Source organism: Rissa tridactyla, chromosome 6, assembly GCF_028500815.1.
Source record: "Rissa tridactyla isolate bRisTri1 chromosome 6, bRisTri1.patW.cur.20221130, whole genome shotgun sequence".
NCBI classification, from domain to species: Eukaryota; Metazoa; Chordata; class Aves; order Charadriiformes; family Laridae; genus Rissa; species Rissa tridactyla.
In genome coordinates this window covers 32,968,876-32,987,188 of record NC_071471.1, presented here as the reverse complement: position 1 = coordinate 32,987,188, position 18,313 = coordinate 32,968,876, and the positions used below count along the sequence as shown (strand labels likewise).

At 47.7% G+C, this 18,313-nt stretch overlaps 1 protein-coding gene across 1 annotated transcript in view; it reads left to right on the top strand.

Moving 5' to 3' along the window:
- PAPSS2 (3'-phosphoadenosine 5'-phosphosulfate synthase 2) overlaps positions 1–18,313 on the top strand; it is a 31,726-nt gene that overhangs the window by 1,627 nt on the left and 11,786 nt on the right. Inside the window, exons 2-3 of the mRNA XM_054204427.1 lie at positions 14,592–14,697; positions 16,626–16,861. Of these exons, the coding sequence (XP_054060402.1) occupies positions 14,592–14,697; positions 16,626–16,861 (342 nt within the window). The remainder of the gene's footprint in view (positions 1–14,591; positions 14,698–16,625; positions 16,862–18,313) is intronic.

Sequence of the window (18,313 nt, the reverse complement as noted above, 5' to 3'; positions counted from 1 at the left end):
GTTCAGGAGGGTTTGAGGCATCGACAGCCCATAAGAGACTTTGCCTAATGAAGGAGCAGATGATGGCAAAAAGTGCTTCTGCAACCAGCAGCCTAAATGCTGTAGCTCACAGGAGTTTTAATGTGGTGGTGAATTTTCCATGACACCTTTCGTAGCTGCAACAACCAAGATGGGTCCAATGGAAAACGAAGACAGGGTGGACATAGTAATTTGCGCTACTGAGCTCCCTATTAGCTTGTCCTTCTGTTGCTCCTTACTTGATCCCAGCTTTTCATTCTCCCAGTATGAACTCATAAAAATCTTTACTTTACTCTACTTTACTTTACTCATAAAAATCCTTATCACTAATGAAATCTCAGTTTTTACCCCTTCTTCATAGTGTGGGTGATGTGTTAATCTTTCTCCCGCAGACAAGGTTTTGTGAGGCTGGATGTTTCCAGTGTTATTCACTGTCTGAGACTCTGTCAAAATGGGTTTCGCAGGTGATGTTGCTTAGCTGTCAGCTTTTGAAAGGCGCAGCAGTGCTAGCTGTTGTGAGATGGACTGGCTGTGTTATTCGTCTTGTTTGGGAAATGGAATAATTATAAGCCTAGGATTTAAAGCCTAAATTCAGCCTGAACACTCTCTGGAGTTTGAGGGTAGTTTGAGGATGTTTTAATTACACACCCATTTATCGACAGAAGCTTACGGTAAGGTACAAAGAAGAAAACTTTTTTTTTTATTATTTCTGCATGTGTTGTCCTTAAAAATGAACATTCTCTTAATTCTTTTAATTCTGCTGAAGACCCAAGACTTGGTGTGCAGGAATCTCTCTTTGGCTGGTTAGTACGGGCACGCTCTCTTCATTTCTGCTCATGACGCTGCAAGAGGCATGAAGTCCTCTACGTGCTGGGCAGCGCCCTTCTGTTCACAGACCTCATTGACAAAAAGCATTTATTTCTGACCAGTTTCAGGACCGACTTTTTGGGGAGAACAGCAGCCTTTAATGATGACCTTAAAGACTTAATGTTCCTTACACAGGCCTCCTGTGTGCCCCAGTGGCGAAATCCTGCTCTCTGGAGTAAGTACACCGTCAAGTAATTGCAGTGAGGAGCGTGGAGCTGTGGGACTGCCCTTGTTTATTGTGTGGGCTCTCGCACAGCACGGCATTCAGGGCTGAGCGGTTCTTTTTGCCCTGTCGAAATAGCAGCTTGTTCTCCCTACACCTGCGGCGCCACTGGTATTTCCGCAGCTCGTTACCTCTCCCCGCCGAGCAGCGTTTTCATAACGAGCAGGAGGATACAGATGGTGCAGTGTGCTCTGGGGAAGCAGCGTGCCAGGGAGCCCAAACCCACGGGCACGGCCCTGCCTGGGAAGGGCTGGCCCCTGGCCGGGGTGACTGGCTGCCTGGCTTGCGTGTCCCCACGGGTGCGTGGAAAATGCACCTCAACGTATCTCATGAGAGCGAGGTGTTTGGAGCCAGCTGCCAGAGCCCTGCCCTGGCAGCGGGCGGACGTCATCCTTGCTGGCTGCTTTCAGTGAGTTGCTCTTTGGATGTCCTTACAGGTGCTTAGGGGGAGAACGAAAGCCCAGTAGCGAAACCGCCTCTTTCAGGGTAAGTGTTACAGCGTTGTCAACTGCCTGGTCTCCTAACAGTGTCTCCAGGAAGCTGGAGAGCGTGGCATGTGGCATCCCTTGCTTTCACCGGGATGCAGTTTCTGTAGCCCAGTGGGTCACAAAGCTGTAACTTCTGATAGTTTGGTTTTGCTCGTGTAGGGCTTAAGTGCACAGTTGCAAATTATGTGGTCTTATTTAAAGATAAATTATCATGTACAAATAATTTAGATTTTTTTTCTTTCAACTTACTTAAAGAGAAGGAAAAAAAACCCCACAAGATCAGATGACAGCCCTGAGGAAATATGAAGAGTCTTAGTTTCTTTGCCTAAAACATACACATTCTCATGCTGAAAAAACTGCAGCCACAGAGGGAGTTCAGATGGACTGAGTGATATCACAGGCTGTGCAGTAACGTATGTGCCACCTCATCAGTTTAATTGCAAAGCAAAGTCAGAGTTTATTAAAAAAAAACCCAAGCCATGTGTTCATCTCCTTGCACACTTATTCTGTTTCTACCGCCTTGACCATACAGACTGAAACATCCGAAAGGATGTTTGTGTTCGAAGCGGTTCTGGGTAGCTCGTCACAGTGACACTTGCAGAGGCGACAGTGTGGCAGGCAGCAGAGCCCTGATTTCAGGGAACCGGCGTGGCTTGGTCTGGGTTGAATTACTCAAGACAGTGTTTCTGATGTTTTATCCAGCAATTCAAAAGTCTTGGGTTTACAGCTGTGATTTATTTTGTGAAACGCAGTGCCCAACTCATTGCACCGTGACGGTAAAAGGAGATTGTTTTCTACTTGCTCATCACGTGCTTAGTATTTCTTGTTTTATTTTCTGTCACTTTTTTTGCTTTGTGTCTCTTCGAAGATCACAGAAAGGTCAGCAGATTAACTATCTTGATATGCTGTTATTTCAGCTTCTCTTGTTCCTTATAGCGCGCTCCCCTTTTCTCCTTATTTCTTTTGAAGTCCTTTGCTATTAGAAGGTTACTTTCCAGTCTGTTACCTCACCTCAATGTTTCATTAACTTGCACTGTTCTGTGGCACTGCCAGTGTGCCAAACCCGTGTTTATTAACCATACGCAGCTCTGTAAGAGCAGGGATGTTCAATTTGGGGAATTTCAGGGAAGAAAAGCCAGAAATAGTTGCAGGCTCCTAAACATGAACGCCTCTTTCTTTCCATGGTTCGGGAGGCTGAGCCGTCCAGAGGATGGGGAATATGAAATAATCAGCTTGGTGCAGTCCAGCCTCAGAAGCTGCAAGCTGGGGACCTTGGTGGACCTTCCTCAAGTGCGGGAAGGCTTGTCTGGTGTCCCCTGGCAGCAGGAGAAGCAGGGTATGTTTTCTAGCAGGATGTGTGGACAGAGCATCTCCCAGGGCCGTAGAAACGCACGTGGAAAAGTGGAAGGGTTTTTCTGCTGGGGTAGATGGTTCCTGCCTGGACACCCCTTCCCTCCAAGGGGAGAGGCAGGTAGGTCAGGCCTGATCCCTGTGGGTGCACTCAGAGATTAGTCTCTTGCTTTCCCAGCAGAACTAGTGGCTTTTTGGGGTTTCTCTTCATCTCACAGGGGCGTTTTTGGGGGAGCACAGCTGATCGCTGACGCTGGTGGTGGTGGTCGGCATGGTGGGTGCCATCTGGGGTGGTGGCCGGGGCACTTAAACCCGACTAATTTCTGCAGCTCCGAGTTGAAGTGCTTGATTCAGCGTGTTGTTTCCTGTCCTGCTGCTGGACTCCTGGATAAATAGACTCTAGCCCCGTCTGGTTTTCAGGTTGCACCGATTAAGTCATGGACAGTTACAAATCTCTACCAAAAGCTGTAACTCAGGCGTAGGTTTCCATCCATGCTGTCCTTGGGCAGCCCGTACAAGTGGTTTTAGGCAAGACAGGGAATGATTTTGAAGACCCCACGCCACCCAGACATGTGTACTGCAGCTGCAGCCTAGATTTAGGCCACGGGGATTTTGTTTTTTCTGGAGGGTTTTCAAGAGAAGTACTGGCATACTTGCATTTTTTTCTTTTTTTTTTTTTTTTTTTTTACTGGGCTGATGTTGATCCTGGAGGGTTTCTTTAAATAGCCTTTAAAAATGAAAAGAGCTTGCCTATCTGAAACCAAGTGTTTTAGATAAACTTGCAGCTGTACGCACCCACAAAAGATAAGTGGCATGCAGGGCCTGTGCTAATGCTCCTAATGACATGCCATGCCTTGAACTTGTGCTTTGGTCACAACACTCGTACACTTTGGTATCTTAAAAGTCCATTAAGAGAAACGTCATGTAATTCAGGTTACTGTTTATTAATTTGCTATTAGCGTGAGCAAGGTGACTAATGATTATCTCTGATTTAGCTCTGAGTCACAGCTGTAGGATGTGAGAAATAGTTCCTTAATGGTCTCACAGCTTAATAATTTCTGAGTGAAAATTTACTTAGAGTGTATCATTAACAAAGGAGGGATGCAAAAAAAGCCAGGTCAAAGCATTCGGCACAGATGCGCGTCACGAAATTGGATGCTGAGAAGTTAGGATTTTTGCCTGTAGGGCTGGGAGCTCATTGCTAGTGCTGCCTCCCCATCCCTCGCAGAGCGGTCCTTTTTTGCTTACTTACAGCTGGGCTCGGTTACAACTGTGTGTGTTGAAAGTTTTATCTACTGAGTGGATGCCAAAATGTGCTGGCCTGTTTGGAGAGCAGGGCTTGAGAAAGGAGCCAGTTTGCATGGATTTTTTTTTTTTTTTTTTTTTTTAACGTGGCCTCTCTTTAAATGCAGCCCTTCGGGTTTGTTGAGGATGAGCTTTTTTGTGCATCTTTGGGAAATAACCATGTGTACCTGCATTTTCAAGACTTTCTGACCTTGAGGTCTTTGTGGCCTCTCTGGCAGAACAAAATGTTTTCTTTGATATCAAACCATTTTTCAGCTTTCCATTGTGGTGCAAAAAAGTGTGTCGGGCGGGAGCTCATTTTTCAGGCCTGCCCAGCCCTTCTGATGGGAAGATCATTTGTTTGTGTTGCCAGCGGGTGTGGGAACAGGGGAAAACCCCCTAATTTTAGAGGAGTTGACTGCTGCTGCAGGGGGCCGAGTGGCATGCTTGCCTCTGCCAGGGACCCTGGGCATGATGCCAGACAAGTCACCTCAGCCATGGCTAGGGCAGCTCATTGCATCTCCCCCATCTTTTGCAAAGCTGGTGTGAAACCGTGGGGATGGATGTGAGGACCGTCGAGCTCTTGGAGGTGCAGCCTGAAGTCCAGGGGAGCTGCTCTTCAAACATGTGTCATTTTTGTAGGGCTTAAATATTGCAGGTGCTCAAGTCTTTGTCTGCTGTTTGCTACTCTTCTGTGGCTGCAAAATTGGGGATGATGCCACCCTCAGAGAGGTACGGGGAGTTTGTATGGACTTTTGAGGGACCAAGTAAGAATAATCCCCAAGGAAAATGTGTAACTCTCCTTCAACTAGCCTTTGAGTAACATGTAACGACTGAGACCTGTGCCTACACTTGGTTTAGGGAGGGGAGAGGGAAATGCTGAACAGTCGCTCATCCAAGAAGAGTACAATGTTCTTGGTCCTGACTTAGGCAAGGGTCTAGGTAACTCCACGTGTGCTCACGTAATTAAAAGCCTGTCTTGTAGCTTGTATGTGTCAGATACACAGGTAGACGGGGCAGGAAACCTTCATCCTGGTGTCTCCGAACTTGCGTCCTCAACTTGGGACTTGGCTCCTGCAGCTTGTTGTGTAGGGTGGCACATTCCATGGCGTTATGGTGAAGACAAGCCCACCTTTAGCCAACAGAAATATTGAGGGGACTGAGGAGGTACTGAGTTGAGGGGAAGGTCCATGTGGCCCCGTCTGTAGTTTCCAGCAGCAGCCGAGAGTGGGGGCCAGGGAAGAGTTTATGTCTGGGACACCACAGTGCATTGTCCCAGCTTCCACTGATTGACTTGAGATACCAGAGACCATGCCTTTCTTCCTGATAGTCCTTGATGAACTTTCCTTCCATGAATTCATCTTAATGTTTTTTTCCAGCCGAGTGAACTTTTGGCCTGCCCCTGTTTAACCGTGTCCTGTGTGTGTGGAGGAGTTCTGGCCGAGTTTCCCCACAGTCCTTCCTGCTGCTGCTTTTGCACTTTGCAAACCTTAAAAAAAAATAAAAAATCACTGCGATGGAGAGAGGTTACCTGTTGCCTGCCAGTGACCATTGACCATTGCAAAATCAGGTACATGGGGTTCAGGATGCCGGGTTCAAGACTGTGCCTCCATCCTGGCTACTGAATGAGGCAGGGGGAAGCACCACGGGGCTGTGATGCTGAGCCCCCACCAGCCTGGGCTTGTGTCCAGCTTTATTCTTTCAGCAGGCTGCCACGATGTCCTGTAGAGGAGAAGAGACGCAAGAGGATTAGTACTTCTACAGAAACATATATATATACACACTTTAAAACCTGATCAAGCTGCTTGAAATGCAGATCCTCTGTAGTTCCCACTGTTAATGAAACCGCTAGAGCTTCACAAAAGGTACAGGATTTCTTTCCTGAGAGGGATATGGTGGGCATGTTAAAGGCAGGTGTCTCATCCCCATATCGTTTAGAGCCAAGATGGGCTCGGTTCAACCTGTGCTGTCTTGGAGGGTGGAAGATTCTTCTTTCTTACTTAGCAGAAGGTGGAGCTGGGGTCCCCACCTGCCTGCTGATAGCCATGGTTAGATGTTGGCCTCCAAGTTTGAAAACCTGTTGCAAACTGAGTTAATAGAGACACAGAACTGCTGAATATGGCTGGCTGGGTTTCATGGTAGAGCAGTGCCACCAGGCCGGTTCAGCTTTTAGAGGTAAGTTAACAACAGTCCTGGTTTGTTGAACTGATTTCTGGAGCTCTCAAAGGGAATGGTTTTGATGAAACGGGATGTCACTCTCCTGGCATTTGCTGGAGGACCCTCTGGGTAAGCTCATCCCATGTGGCATCTCTGAACAGCAGAGCTTGTGGTTTTGATGGTAGCTTACAACTGAACAAAATTTAGCTCAGCTGACAGTCTCCTGACACTGTAGTGTGAGTTTTTCTTTGCATGCCATTTGGTGCAGGAGTCCTGGCTGTCTGCTTTGCTTGTTTTAGGGGGTAGGATGCCTGCCTTGCCACGGTAAGAGAGGGGACATGTACAGTGGCTTATTTACCACAGAGAGCCACAACCCATCAGTTAAATTCCTAAATCAAGATTTAGGAATTCCTATCAAATCAATCAAATTCCTAAATCAAATTCAAGAAAAAAGAAAATAATGATTACACATAAATACAACTCCTCCCTGGAATTTTTTTTGATACTGAAGTTAACGAGTAGTCAAAATACGTAGCCTTCTCCTTCTTTCCTCTTGTCCCTGAAATCTGAGGGACTGATACTCAGCTTGCCATTTCCGTAACCTGGTATTTTTCTCCAAAAGAAGGCACAGAAGCACAGCCGTGGGTACTAGGTAGTTTTTCCTGGTCGGGGAGCGGTGGTGTGCTGCTCTCTTTCGGTGCAGCGTTTCTCACGCAGATGCGGTTGCACTGTGTGGAGCGGCTCAGCTGCTGTCGGTCATGGCTCCGTGCATCGCCAGCCGCTGGATTTGCTCTCGGAGGTCCTTTGGTCATGTATTTCCCTTATTTTTGGTTTACTCGAAGGTTAAATAGCTGTACTTGATCACTTTCTATGGGTGTTCAATCCCAAAACTTGTCTGTACTGCAGCGAGAACGTCATTTATGTTCCCTCGTTTTGCAGGATAAGTGGTTTTTATGTGGTCGGTGGTCCCGCAGTCTTGATGTGATGCAGAGCAGCCTTGTGGCAGACCCCAGGCATCAAAGCAAAGCAGTTCTCTTTTTGCGCTGTCAAACTTATTGTTTGCAAAATGAGCATGAACCAAACTGCTGAAACGGCTTCATTTAGGGGAGGTAATTTAGCAGAACTGCTCTAAATATAAAAAATAGGGCAACCATGGGATGATTTCTTGTTTAAATTGTTATTTTTGTCAGCGGCTGACAAGATGCTTTATTTGTCAAATATTTGTTGCCTGTGCAGCTTTCCCTTGTGATTTCTGGAATGAAGATGGGAAGATTTTTTTTTTTTTTTTTTTTAATAACATCTGTCCCAGCCTTGCAAGTTTGTCCCGAAAACGTAGGAGCACGGGATGAGTCACTAGTTTTCCTGTGTGGAGGAAATTAGAGTAGTGATATCATCTAATTCAGAGATAACGAAATGCCTGATCTGGGTGCCTTCAGAGCGGCAGATTTTAATGCCCAATGTGCTGGTTTGAAGTCACACAGTCTAGAAATCACCATCTGCTTTGGAGGCTGACTGGAAAGTGAGCCTGGCTTTGTTGGTCTGGGTTTTTTTTTTTGCCAGGGTTGTATAAAACCTGATTGTGGCAACCCAAGCCATGCAAATTTATACCAAGAGAAAAATATTTTTGCTGTGATCAAAAATAAGGTCTTGCTAAGAGCTCCAAAATTCCTGTGGGTTAAGAAAAAACACTTTAGCTAACACCACCTTGAAAAACTTGTGTGTTAGCGATGTTTGGCATCTCCAACTGTCTGTCTCCAAGCTGAAAGACTGCTTGTTTCGGGTAACTGGGATGTCTCTGCTGGTCTCCTTAACGTCTTCTGTGTTACATTCCTGGCAGGGGACCGGGGCCGAGGAAGGGATGCCAAAAGTAACAAGCCTCAAAGGCGGAGGGTGCCAATGAGCAAGTCAGGTCTCCTGTGCTTTATTCAGAGCGCTGGATGAAGAAAGGGAGCCCAGTTCAGCATCCCGCCTGGTGCGAGGGAACGCCGGCGGCCCCAGCCCCGCAGCCTCTGCAGGGTATTTGGTAACACGTCACTGTCTTACTCAGCTAAGTCTCAAAAAAACCCCCCACAATGTTATTTCTCCTCATGTACAAGTGGTGGGAGAGGAGACGAGACCTGCATGCAGAAAAGAGGGAGGACGATGGCAAGGGAAGCGGGAAGGTGGGTGGTAGGGTAACACATCGGGTGCTTGAGAAGTCCCACTTCCCCGTCCGAACCTGCGAGGCAGGCTCTGTGTCATGATGGTGGGATCCTGGGAGGTGAAACAGGCAAAACTTCCAGGGTAACTCCACCTTGGTGGGGTTTTTCCCTGGGAAAGAGTGGAACTGATTTTGAAGCATTTACTGCCTTAGTCCATTCAATGACTCAAACTCAAGTTTGGAAAAAGTCTATAGTTTTAGGGTTACAAGAGCTAAATCGGGACTTCAGAGACACTGAGGTTTCTCCATCGTTCTTCAATATGATCGTAATCAAACCTTTGCTTCCACAAGCAAAACCCCCCTCTTCCCTCTCTTCCTCCTTTTCTTTCGAGTATGATAGTTCTGCTTTTCTGCGGCAAATGACTCGTTTACAGAAGGTTTTTCCCCCTTGTTGGTGATGGACACTTTATCTTCTCCCTGTCAGCTTGCCCGTTTGCAAGAGCAGCCATGGGAATTGCCCTGGTAGAAGAAAATTATTTCTTAAGGAAAATTCCCACAAACTTAATTTTTGCACGTCAAATTCAACTGATAGGAGGAAAGATTACTTTTTTTTGTTCCCCCCTAAGATGGCAGGATTTGCGAGGCAATTTTAAACAATAAGTTAGATCAGTCTACGGAGGCTTAAGCAAGTGTTTGACTTCAAACTTGAAAGCTTGCTTGATCATTTTATCATTTTATAAGCCTGTTTTACCGTTTGCAAATCTGATCAGCTGAAAACATTTTGAAAGCCCCTATTTTTTTTTCTTTTTCCTTTTTTTTTGTTTTTCTCCTAGGAGAGATGTCCAGGCTGCAGTACCAAAATAGGGTGTGTATTGAATGCTTGACTGGAAAAAAAAAAAAAAAATCCTATTCCTAATGATGTGAGATAGCCCTATAAATAAAAATGCAGCTGGGGGAGTCCCGACCCTACCCTCGCTGTTGGGTCAGGGTTTCCCCGGGGCCGCGAGTGCTGCCAGCCACCAGTTGGCTGCTGACTGTGTTTGTTCGAGGCTGACCTTTCTGCTAAGTGAGCCGGCCGTGTGACTAACATGCCCTTAATAGCACTGCGCTACGAGAGCGTTTCTCCACTGGCACCGTTCTTGGGCTGATCTGTGCCGTGTTTTCAGGAGGGAGTCCCTCTCCAGGGCGGGATGTTGCTGCAGACCGCCACGAGCTGCGGCTCTGGGACCGCTTCCAGCACCCTGCCTGTGCCAGCTGCAGCGGGCAGACGTGCTCTTGCAGCAGTGGAGAGGAACTAAGGGCATGATAAGGGCATCGGTTTAGACCTCATCAGCCTTCGCAATGACCAGCACCGCTTTATGATGACAAGTCTTTCCTCCCGCCACACTGGAGAGCTCTGTCTTCTGTGGATGGCTCAACAAGGGTTGGCCTGAGGGTGTTGTATGCGCTTAGGGGATCCCTTGAATGTCCTGCTCAGCTCCCATCTCACCTCCCTCATGTCCGCCCCTTGGCTGTGGCACGTGGCACTCGCACTTGGTTCTTGCCCAGGTCCTGTTCGTTATGCAGCCGTGCAGGTGCTGGCTAAAGAAGTGGGTATGTGGGGACAGGAGGAGATGCTGCCTTGTGTCCTAAGATCCAGAGTTTGTACATACTTGAATTTCTGGTGAAAGATGGCAAATCATCTGTTGTAACTCATTGGGATAACCCTGAATGTTGTTCGTGTAGTGCATTTTCTGTTAATTGTGCAGTGGTTCTGCTCCTAACAAATGTCAGCCGCTGTTGGGAGAGGTCCCCCAACAATGCAGGTCCCCCTGCGTTTAGCTCTCAGGTGAGAGAAGATGCTCTCTGCTAACACCTCGGTGAGCAAGCACCACTGCTCTTTTCCAGGGCCAAATACTTAAGGAACAGCTGAGATTATGTTTTTAGATGCTGTGAGTTGAGCAGCAGTATCCCTCAGAGAAGAGGACACTGATTGTTCCTGATTTCCAACGGGTCCGTGCTTTGGTGGACTCTCTTGTCTCAGAGGACCCATCTCTTTATTCAGGAGGAGGACTTAGGAGAAGCCTCCTGCCTCTGCCTGCAACCTGGTTTCACAAAGCAGGGGGGCATCTTGTCCCGCCAGGGTGGTGACCGAAAAAGCTTGTTCCTTGTGGAAGCTGGGCCAGGAGACACTTGGCAGGTGGCTCAGTCGAGCCTCATCTTAAAGACACCTGAGATCTCGTTGTCTCCCAATTTGTCAACCTCATGGAAAGATTCAGTAGAAGTGAAGGCCAAAAGCAGAGCTAGGACTTGGCTTCTCAGTCTGCTGGAGCCTCAGCGCAAGGTTTGGAGCCGTGTCTTTATTTTTTTTTTTCTCATTTCCTGGATGAGGTAAGCCAGGGTGGGCTGAGGAATGAGATCACGCAGACGTGGCCAAACAGCAGATATCCAGGAAAAGGAGAGAGTGTGGCAATGTCCTGCTTAACCATCTGGCTGGCAGAGACTGCATGGCTTTTCTTTGGAAATGCTGCCGGGTCACTTGTTGGCTTGCTTGGAGCTTTGTTTGGGGCTAAATTATAGGTAGGAAGTTCCTCTCCCAGTCCTTGCTTCTTTGATCTAGACTGTTGCAAGAAATGCTTACCAGTGTCCCTAAATTGTTCCCGCCGTGGGGCCCAACGTTCAGGCGTCAGTGTGTTGCAACGATGGCTGGATTATAATCTTTTAAATGTGCTTGGTTTTTGATGACAAGGTTAAAACCATGACAATAAAATCAGCAGCAGAGCCCTGCATCTGATTAAACCCCGTCCACTGCTTATCTCTGCCTCCCAACGGTCTTGAAGTATACGCTCTTCCTGGATGAAATCTCTCCAGGGTTTGCTCTCGGGCCATTTATGCTTATTTTTGGCGGTGCCTTTGCTCCGTTTGTATGTGCTTCAGTTCTGGCTTCCCAAACCGTGTCCCAGCCGGTGGATGATTAGGTGGGAAGTCGGTGTTTTCTGCTGAACTGCCTGTTCCTGGCCAAGCAAGCTGCCAGCCCAGCCATCCGCCATGTGCTCGTGTTTCTCTCTGCCTTTTTTTTTTTTTCTCTACTTTCGGCATAGCTGGCGACAAGAATTTGAGTCAGCGTGTGGCGGGCGATTGCGCAGGGTCAGGAAGAGTTTACTGGTAAGATCATTGACAGAGCAGAAAAATCGGAGGGATTTGGTACCCTCCAGAGTTCCTGGCAGGTAGGAGAGGTCTGACAGCATTGCTGAATTGCAAAAATGCCCTCAGTGATTCTTTCCCAGGCTCCAAAAGATGCCAGCATGCAAAATAAAAGCTCTGAGATGCACGCACAGTGCAGATTTACGGCACGGCAACATGTACTTTTAACGTAACAATCTCATTACGTTAGCCCTGTAGGAATGTGTTAGTTCCCGCGTCTTCCTGAGGCATGGATGTTATCATAGTTCATCTCCTGCGGGACAGATCCAGCAGATCAACATTGTGCAAAAGCAGGCGTGCGGCTGGAATCCCTACTGATGCAGAGGGCATGGAAGAGAGATTCGGAGCGTGCAGGTTTATTTCTCGCCGCAGAACTATCGGTCTTGCCTGCTGTGGTTTGCAAACAAATTGCAAAATACCCGCTTTGTGGTTTTTGGAGCACTGCGCTTGAGGAGCGTGTAATCGCTGCGCCGGCACGGCAGCAGGGGAAGTCTCGCGGCAGGGCAACCTGTTGGGAACCTGTTGGGAAGGTGAGTTTGGGCACTCGCGCTTTGCTGAGGGTCCTTGGCCAGGTGAGGCACAACTTCAGAGCCGTGCCAGAGCTCAACCGGGAGTAAACACAGCAGAAACACACCCCTGGGAGAAGGGATTATTTTTGGCTGCTGGCTCTTCTGCATGTGCTTGCTGCCAAAGCCTGAACCCCTGAGGACAGGTGAAAATTAAACCACAGTGGTGCTGTCTCACCTTTGCAACCTTAAAAATGTTCAAACAGACTTTTGACAACCCCTGCAAAAAAAACCCCAAAACATGAAACCCAAATCTTGAGCTACTTATCTTTCATTTTCTGAGTCATCAGGATGTATTAGGCTCAGTCATTTTTTCAGGGTCAAATGTAGAGAGGTTTTGAGGCTTTGTTTCTGTTTTGCTGTGGTACCTGTGCTCTGGGTTTCAGGCAGCATCTCGTCCATCCCCTATGTTCCAACCCACAAAGAATTGATTTTATCATTTGAAACAACTGTGTAAGGGAGAAGTGATGGCAGGGGCCTGCTCTGGTGGCTGCGGCAATGAAAATGGGAAGTGAGATTCCTTGTAGCGAGAAGATGCGTTGCTGGAGGTGGTTGGGACAAGCTCTGAAAACCTTTTTAGCCCAGGACTTCCCGTCAGGTTGTATGGTGGTGGCACAGGGTGGGAACTGGTCACCTTGGGCCAGCTCTGGAGGCATTGCTTCTCCCTCCCGGACCGTCTTCCCGGGCAGTCTCACAGTCGTGGCACCGACGTTGAAGCTTGCTGAGAGTTAACCTTGCAGGAGAGATTTATGACCGCTGTTGTGATTGTTTTGGACACAGATACTCTTACTGGTATGTTAAAATGTTCTGGAGCGGGGTAGCTGTTCAGTGTGTCCACAAGCAATTGCAGATGGCAAATTTGCAGGCGTAAAGAGGCTAATTTTGGAGCCTTTCACTAAAATTGATTTGAAAATGGGCATGAAATTCTGCATATAGTTATAAATTGCTGTGGTGGGAGACTGGTCTCTGCTGGGATGCTGGTCTCTCGGAAAGATTGCAATAAAAACAGGTGAGGAGAGGAGGGTATTTTTTCTCTTCTGATACAGAATGATTTTCACCCAGTTTTCTGTGCAGACAGAGCCCTCTGTTGCATACAAAATACCAAGGCTTTGCTGAATCATGTTAAAGTGTTAACGGCCCAGCAAGCAGAGGAAAAAAAAAAATCAGGCTATTTTGCTAACACGTTTAAAAGTGACATTTTAATTTATTGTTTCTCCCATTCCTCTTTTTTTTTTTTTTTTTTGCCTTGTCAAAATTTTTTTCTTGGACAAATGAAAGATGATCACTTCCCTGCTATGACTGCAGATGTAGAAATATTTATAGAACAAGATGTAAATCATGGGAAAGCCCAAACCCACTCTTGTAGTGATGATATCAAATGGATAAACCTGCGGTGGTGAAGAATCCAGCTGGGGAGGAAATATTTATATCTTCTCTCCCTCTGGAGACTTTTCCTTTGGCTGCCTCGGTTGGAAACGTAATCCTTGCAATTAATAAGGCCTTGTAGATATTTTATGTGCAAAAAGTCTTTGTCGAAGCACCGTTGCTGGAGCTGCAGGGCACAGACAGGTTGTTTTAGTCTGCATCCCAGCGGGGAGCAGGTCGATGTTAGGGACCACCAAAATGTGGGCGTCTGGCTCAGCATCGTGGCATCCCCTTGTTTGCACCGGCGAGCGCATGTGTACGTGTTAGGTGTCGTTTTCTCTGCCTCCCATCCCATCGTCTTTCCCAGCTGGGTCCTGGTCTCGCTCAGCTCAGCCCAGCCCTGTGACGTCGCTGTTTCTTGCCCCAGCTGCAATTATTAGAAGCCATGTTATGTTAAACATGGCACGTAAATTAGCACTTTTAAGTTGCTTTTGTTTTGCAAGCGTAATTAAAATAATAGGCAAGTCTGCCTGTATTTTAAAAAGCCGAAGAGGCAGGGAGTGTGCTGCCTGTGTGGACTCCGTGTCCTCCCCTGCCTGCCTGTGGGTGTATCCGTCACCTGGCAGCACTCCTCCGGCAAAGCAAGTCACCTTCTGCCGCTGCCAGCAGCGACGCACACGAAGGCATTGCCACCAGGAGGGCTCTGAGCAGAGGCAAATACTGTCTTTAAAAAATGAGCCTGCGCTGTGCAGACAGAAATCCAGCTTGTGCCAAAGGCGACAATTTTCCTTACCGTTTTGTACCAAATTGCCAAAGTTTGCTGCAATAGCTCATGCAGATTTTTAACGAATTGGTGTTTCTCTCCCTTATATTAATGCCAGCCGAGGTTTTCTTTTGTACAGAGAGGAACGAGGTGACTAAAGCGTTTTGTTTTGCTTTGTTTTCATCAGGGATCGACCAATGTGGTTTACCAAGCCCACCATGTCAGCAGGAGTAAGCGAGGACAAGTTGTCGGTACCAGGGGTGGATTTCGAGGCTGCACGGTTTGGCTAACAGGTATTTTCATCTGGGCGTGAAAGCATGGCTTCACATGTGTAACCCACTTGCATACCCAAGCATGGCTCAGAGGTGGGGATTTGGGAGCCGCAGGAAACATCAGCATTCCTTGTGAACTGGGAATTGCAAAACATTTACACGTGGAAAACACCGACACGCGGTGCTGGCACAGCATGATATTCTCCCTGGCAGCGGCTGCCCATAACTAATGTTTTTATGAATTTCACAGCTGTTATCAGGCTCCTTTGAACACGTCAGAAGCCCTAAGGATCACACTTGTTCCCAAGTGCGTGGCTGAGGAAGCCTTGGCTTAAATCCAGCCAGTCCTTGGCAGCGAAATGTGCCCAGAGTTGTCCAAAACAGCATGCAGATGTTTTCATTCTGGGTTGGTGGGGAGTTTATTGGGACACCTAAGTTTACCGCGTTTAAAGCGACCCCGTGAGCAGCACAACAAGGCAGTCATCTTGTCTGAAGAATAAATACTCCCAGACAGTGAGTTGCACTGGAAGCAATTCCTTGCACAGCCATTGCAGGTTGCTTACATTATTTCTCATTTTGTACACCTTCCAATGCATTGCCCCTCTCTTCTGCCTTGCAAGATAAACTCATTGTTTGGGGATTAGGGGCTGCTAGGAATTACAATTGCATTTATTTTGCTCCACTAATATTTACACAACTCTACCTTTTGCCGCTTGTCCAGTTGTTTCTTTGCTGGTTAAATACTGGTATTTTCTTTGACTGCTGGAAGACGTTGAAAGACGTACCTTGGAACGGTTTGTAAAGGCTTTTTGGTTTGCCTTCATATCAGCTTATGTGCTAGATGTTGGATTAAATCACATTTCTGTTTTGTTCTCTTTAATTTCCGAAAGAAGGCCAATGCCTAGTCTGCTTTAATATCATTTCTGAAGCCAAAAAAACTCTCCAAGGCAATTTCCTTCTTTTTCGAGTATCACTCAAAAGATCCTGTGTCTGAAAGGTTTGAGCTTCTCTGGCTGATGATTGTTGTTTGAAAGAGACAGTGATCTCCTAACTTTCTATCAATTTAATTTTAAAAGACTATAATATGGAAGGCGTATCTCCATAGGAAATTCTCCAAGGCTAAGTGTTTCCTGAGACAGGTGTGGTGTTTGGAGGTGTTACCTCTCCTAAGTCAAGGTCTTCCTCCATCTTAAGGAGTTTTCAACACACGGATCCCCACCCGAAGGGAAGGAGGAGTTTGGTGCTCCAGGTACACTGGCCACTTTCTGACACAGCCAGTAACAAGTGGTTTTTGCGCAAGTGGATGGAGCTGGGATAGGAAGCAGCCATCTCATTTTGGATTGTTGTCTTTCTGACTGATGACTCCAAGGATAGGCGGGCAGCTGAAGATGTGCTGCTTGTCTACACAATAATCCTGCTCCTGTTTGCACGGATCTGTGGGTGCTGCTCCTGCCAAAGGTGGTGTCCGTGGATGCAGAGGGGCAATTACTGGTGGAGCCTGTCCCACCCTACACAGCTGTGGCAAGGACCTCTCTGTGGGTTCAGCCTGGGAGAGCAGATGGCTGTTCAGAGGGGGAACGGGAGGAGGAAGAGGAAGATGCTGAAAGACTTACAGGCAACAGCATTTTTTCAAGCTTCCCCTACTTACTGGTACCTATTTGTCCCACCATGGCCCAGCAAGAAGTACTTTTGCAACACTTCTGGGTTGAACCCCTCCAGATGTTGGGGTACAGCAGCTTTTCTCATGGCAATAATGTCACCCTGTCAATAAGAGGAGAGCTGGCCAGGGCAACTGTGTGCTAAAAAGATTAATCCAGCTTCCCTACTTCATTCCTTCCTTAAAGCAACTTCAGATGGAAGGAGTTCCGTTGCTAGTGTTCCAGAAGGTATTGTTACCATTTTCACTCTTTTGACCTCAGACCTGAACCTCACTTTTCTGTCTCCAATAGGCCTTTCTGGAGCTGGCAAGACAACCATTGGTTTTGCTCTGGAAGAGTACTTGGTCTCTCATGGCATCCCTTGCTATTCCCTGGATGGTGATAATGTTCGGCATGGCTTGAATAAAAACCTGGGTTTCTCTGCTGGGGACCGTGAGGAGAACATCCGCCGCATCGCAGAGGTGGCCAGGCTGTTTGCTGATGCTGGGCTTGTCTGCATCACTAGTTTCATTTCTCCTTTCACAAAGGTAAACTCGCTGCATCATATTCTGCTCTTTTCTGGGCAGCCTTGATCTCATGATTGTTCTTAGGGAAGAGAGATTTATATAGAGCACTCTCTGTATGCCATCAGACACTCTTTTTAACTTCTCTATTCTTTTTTTCACTACTGATACAGAGCTACATGCAATCAGTACAAGTTTCTGGAGGGCACTTTGATGTGATCTCTTTGAATATATTCAATACTACAAATTGATTAAAAGCTAAGAGGAGTTTAAAATCTCCTTACAGAGGCTCCTACTATTACAGAATCCTAGAACGGCAGGGGTTGGGAGGGACTTTCGGAGATCATCTAGTCCAACCGCCTGTCAAAGATGGTTCACCTAGAGCAGGATGGACAGGAACGCATCCAGGCGGGTTTTGATTATCTCTAGAGAAGGAGACTCCACAGCCTCTCCAGGCAGCCTGTGCCAGTGCTCTGCCACCCTCAAAGGAAAGAAGTTTTTCCTCATGTTCTGATGGAATTCCCTGTGTTCCAGTTTGTGCCCCCTGTCCTGTCACTGACTACTACTGAAAAGAGTCTGGCCCCATCCTCCTGACGCCCACCGTTTAGATATGGATAAGATCCTCTCTCGGTCTTCTCTTCTACAGCCCCAGGTCTCTCAGCCTTTCCTCATCAGAGAGGTGCTCCAGTCCCTTGGTCATCTTTGTAGCCTTCACTGGACTCTCTCCAGTAGTTCCTTGTCCTTCTTGAACCGGGGAGCCCAGAACTGGACGCAGCACTGCAGATGTGGCCTCACCAGGGCAGAGCAGAGGGGGAGGGTAACCTCCCTCAACCTGCTGGCCACGCTTTTTTCAATGTCCCCCAGGAGACCATTGGCCTTCTTGGCCACAAGGGCACATTGCTGCCTCATGGTGTCCACCAGGACTCCCAGGTCTCTTTCCACCGAGCTGCTTTCCAGCAGGTCACCCCCAACCTGTCCTGGTGCAGGGGGTTATTCCTCCCCAGGTGCAGCACCCTACACTTGCCCTTGTTGAATTTCATAAGGTTCCTCTCTGCCCAACTCTCCAGCCTGTCCAGGTCTCTCTGTATGGCGGCACAGCCTTCCGGTGTGTCAGCCACCCCTCCCAGCTTTGTGTCACCAGCAAACGTGCTGAGGGGGCACTCTGTGCCCTCACCCAGGTCACTGATGAATATGTTGAACAAGACCGGACCCAGTACTGACCCCTGGGGAACACCGCTAGTTACAGGCCTCCAACTGGACTCTGCGCTGCTGATCAGAACCCTCTGAGCTCTGCCATTCACCCAGTTCTCCACCCACCCCACTGTCCCCTCCTCTAACCCACGCTTCCTAAGCTTACCTATGAGGATGTTTTGGGAGACAGTGTCAGAAGCCTTGCTGAAGTCAGGGTAGACGACATCCACTGTTCTCCCCTCGTCCACCCAGCCAGTCATGCCATCATAGAAGGCTATCAGGTTG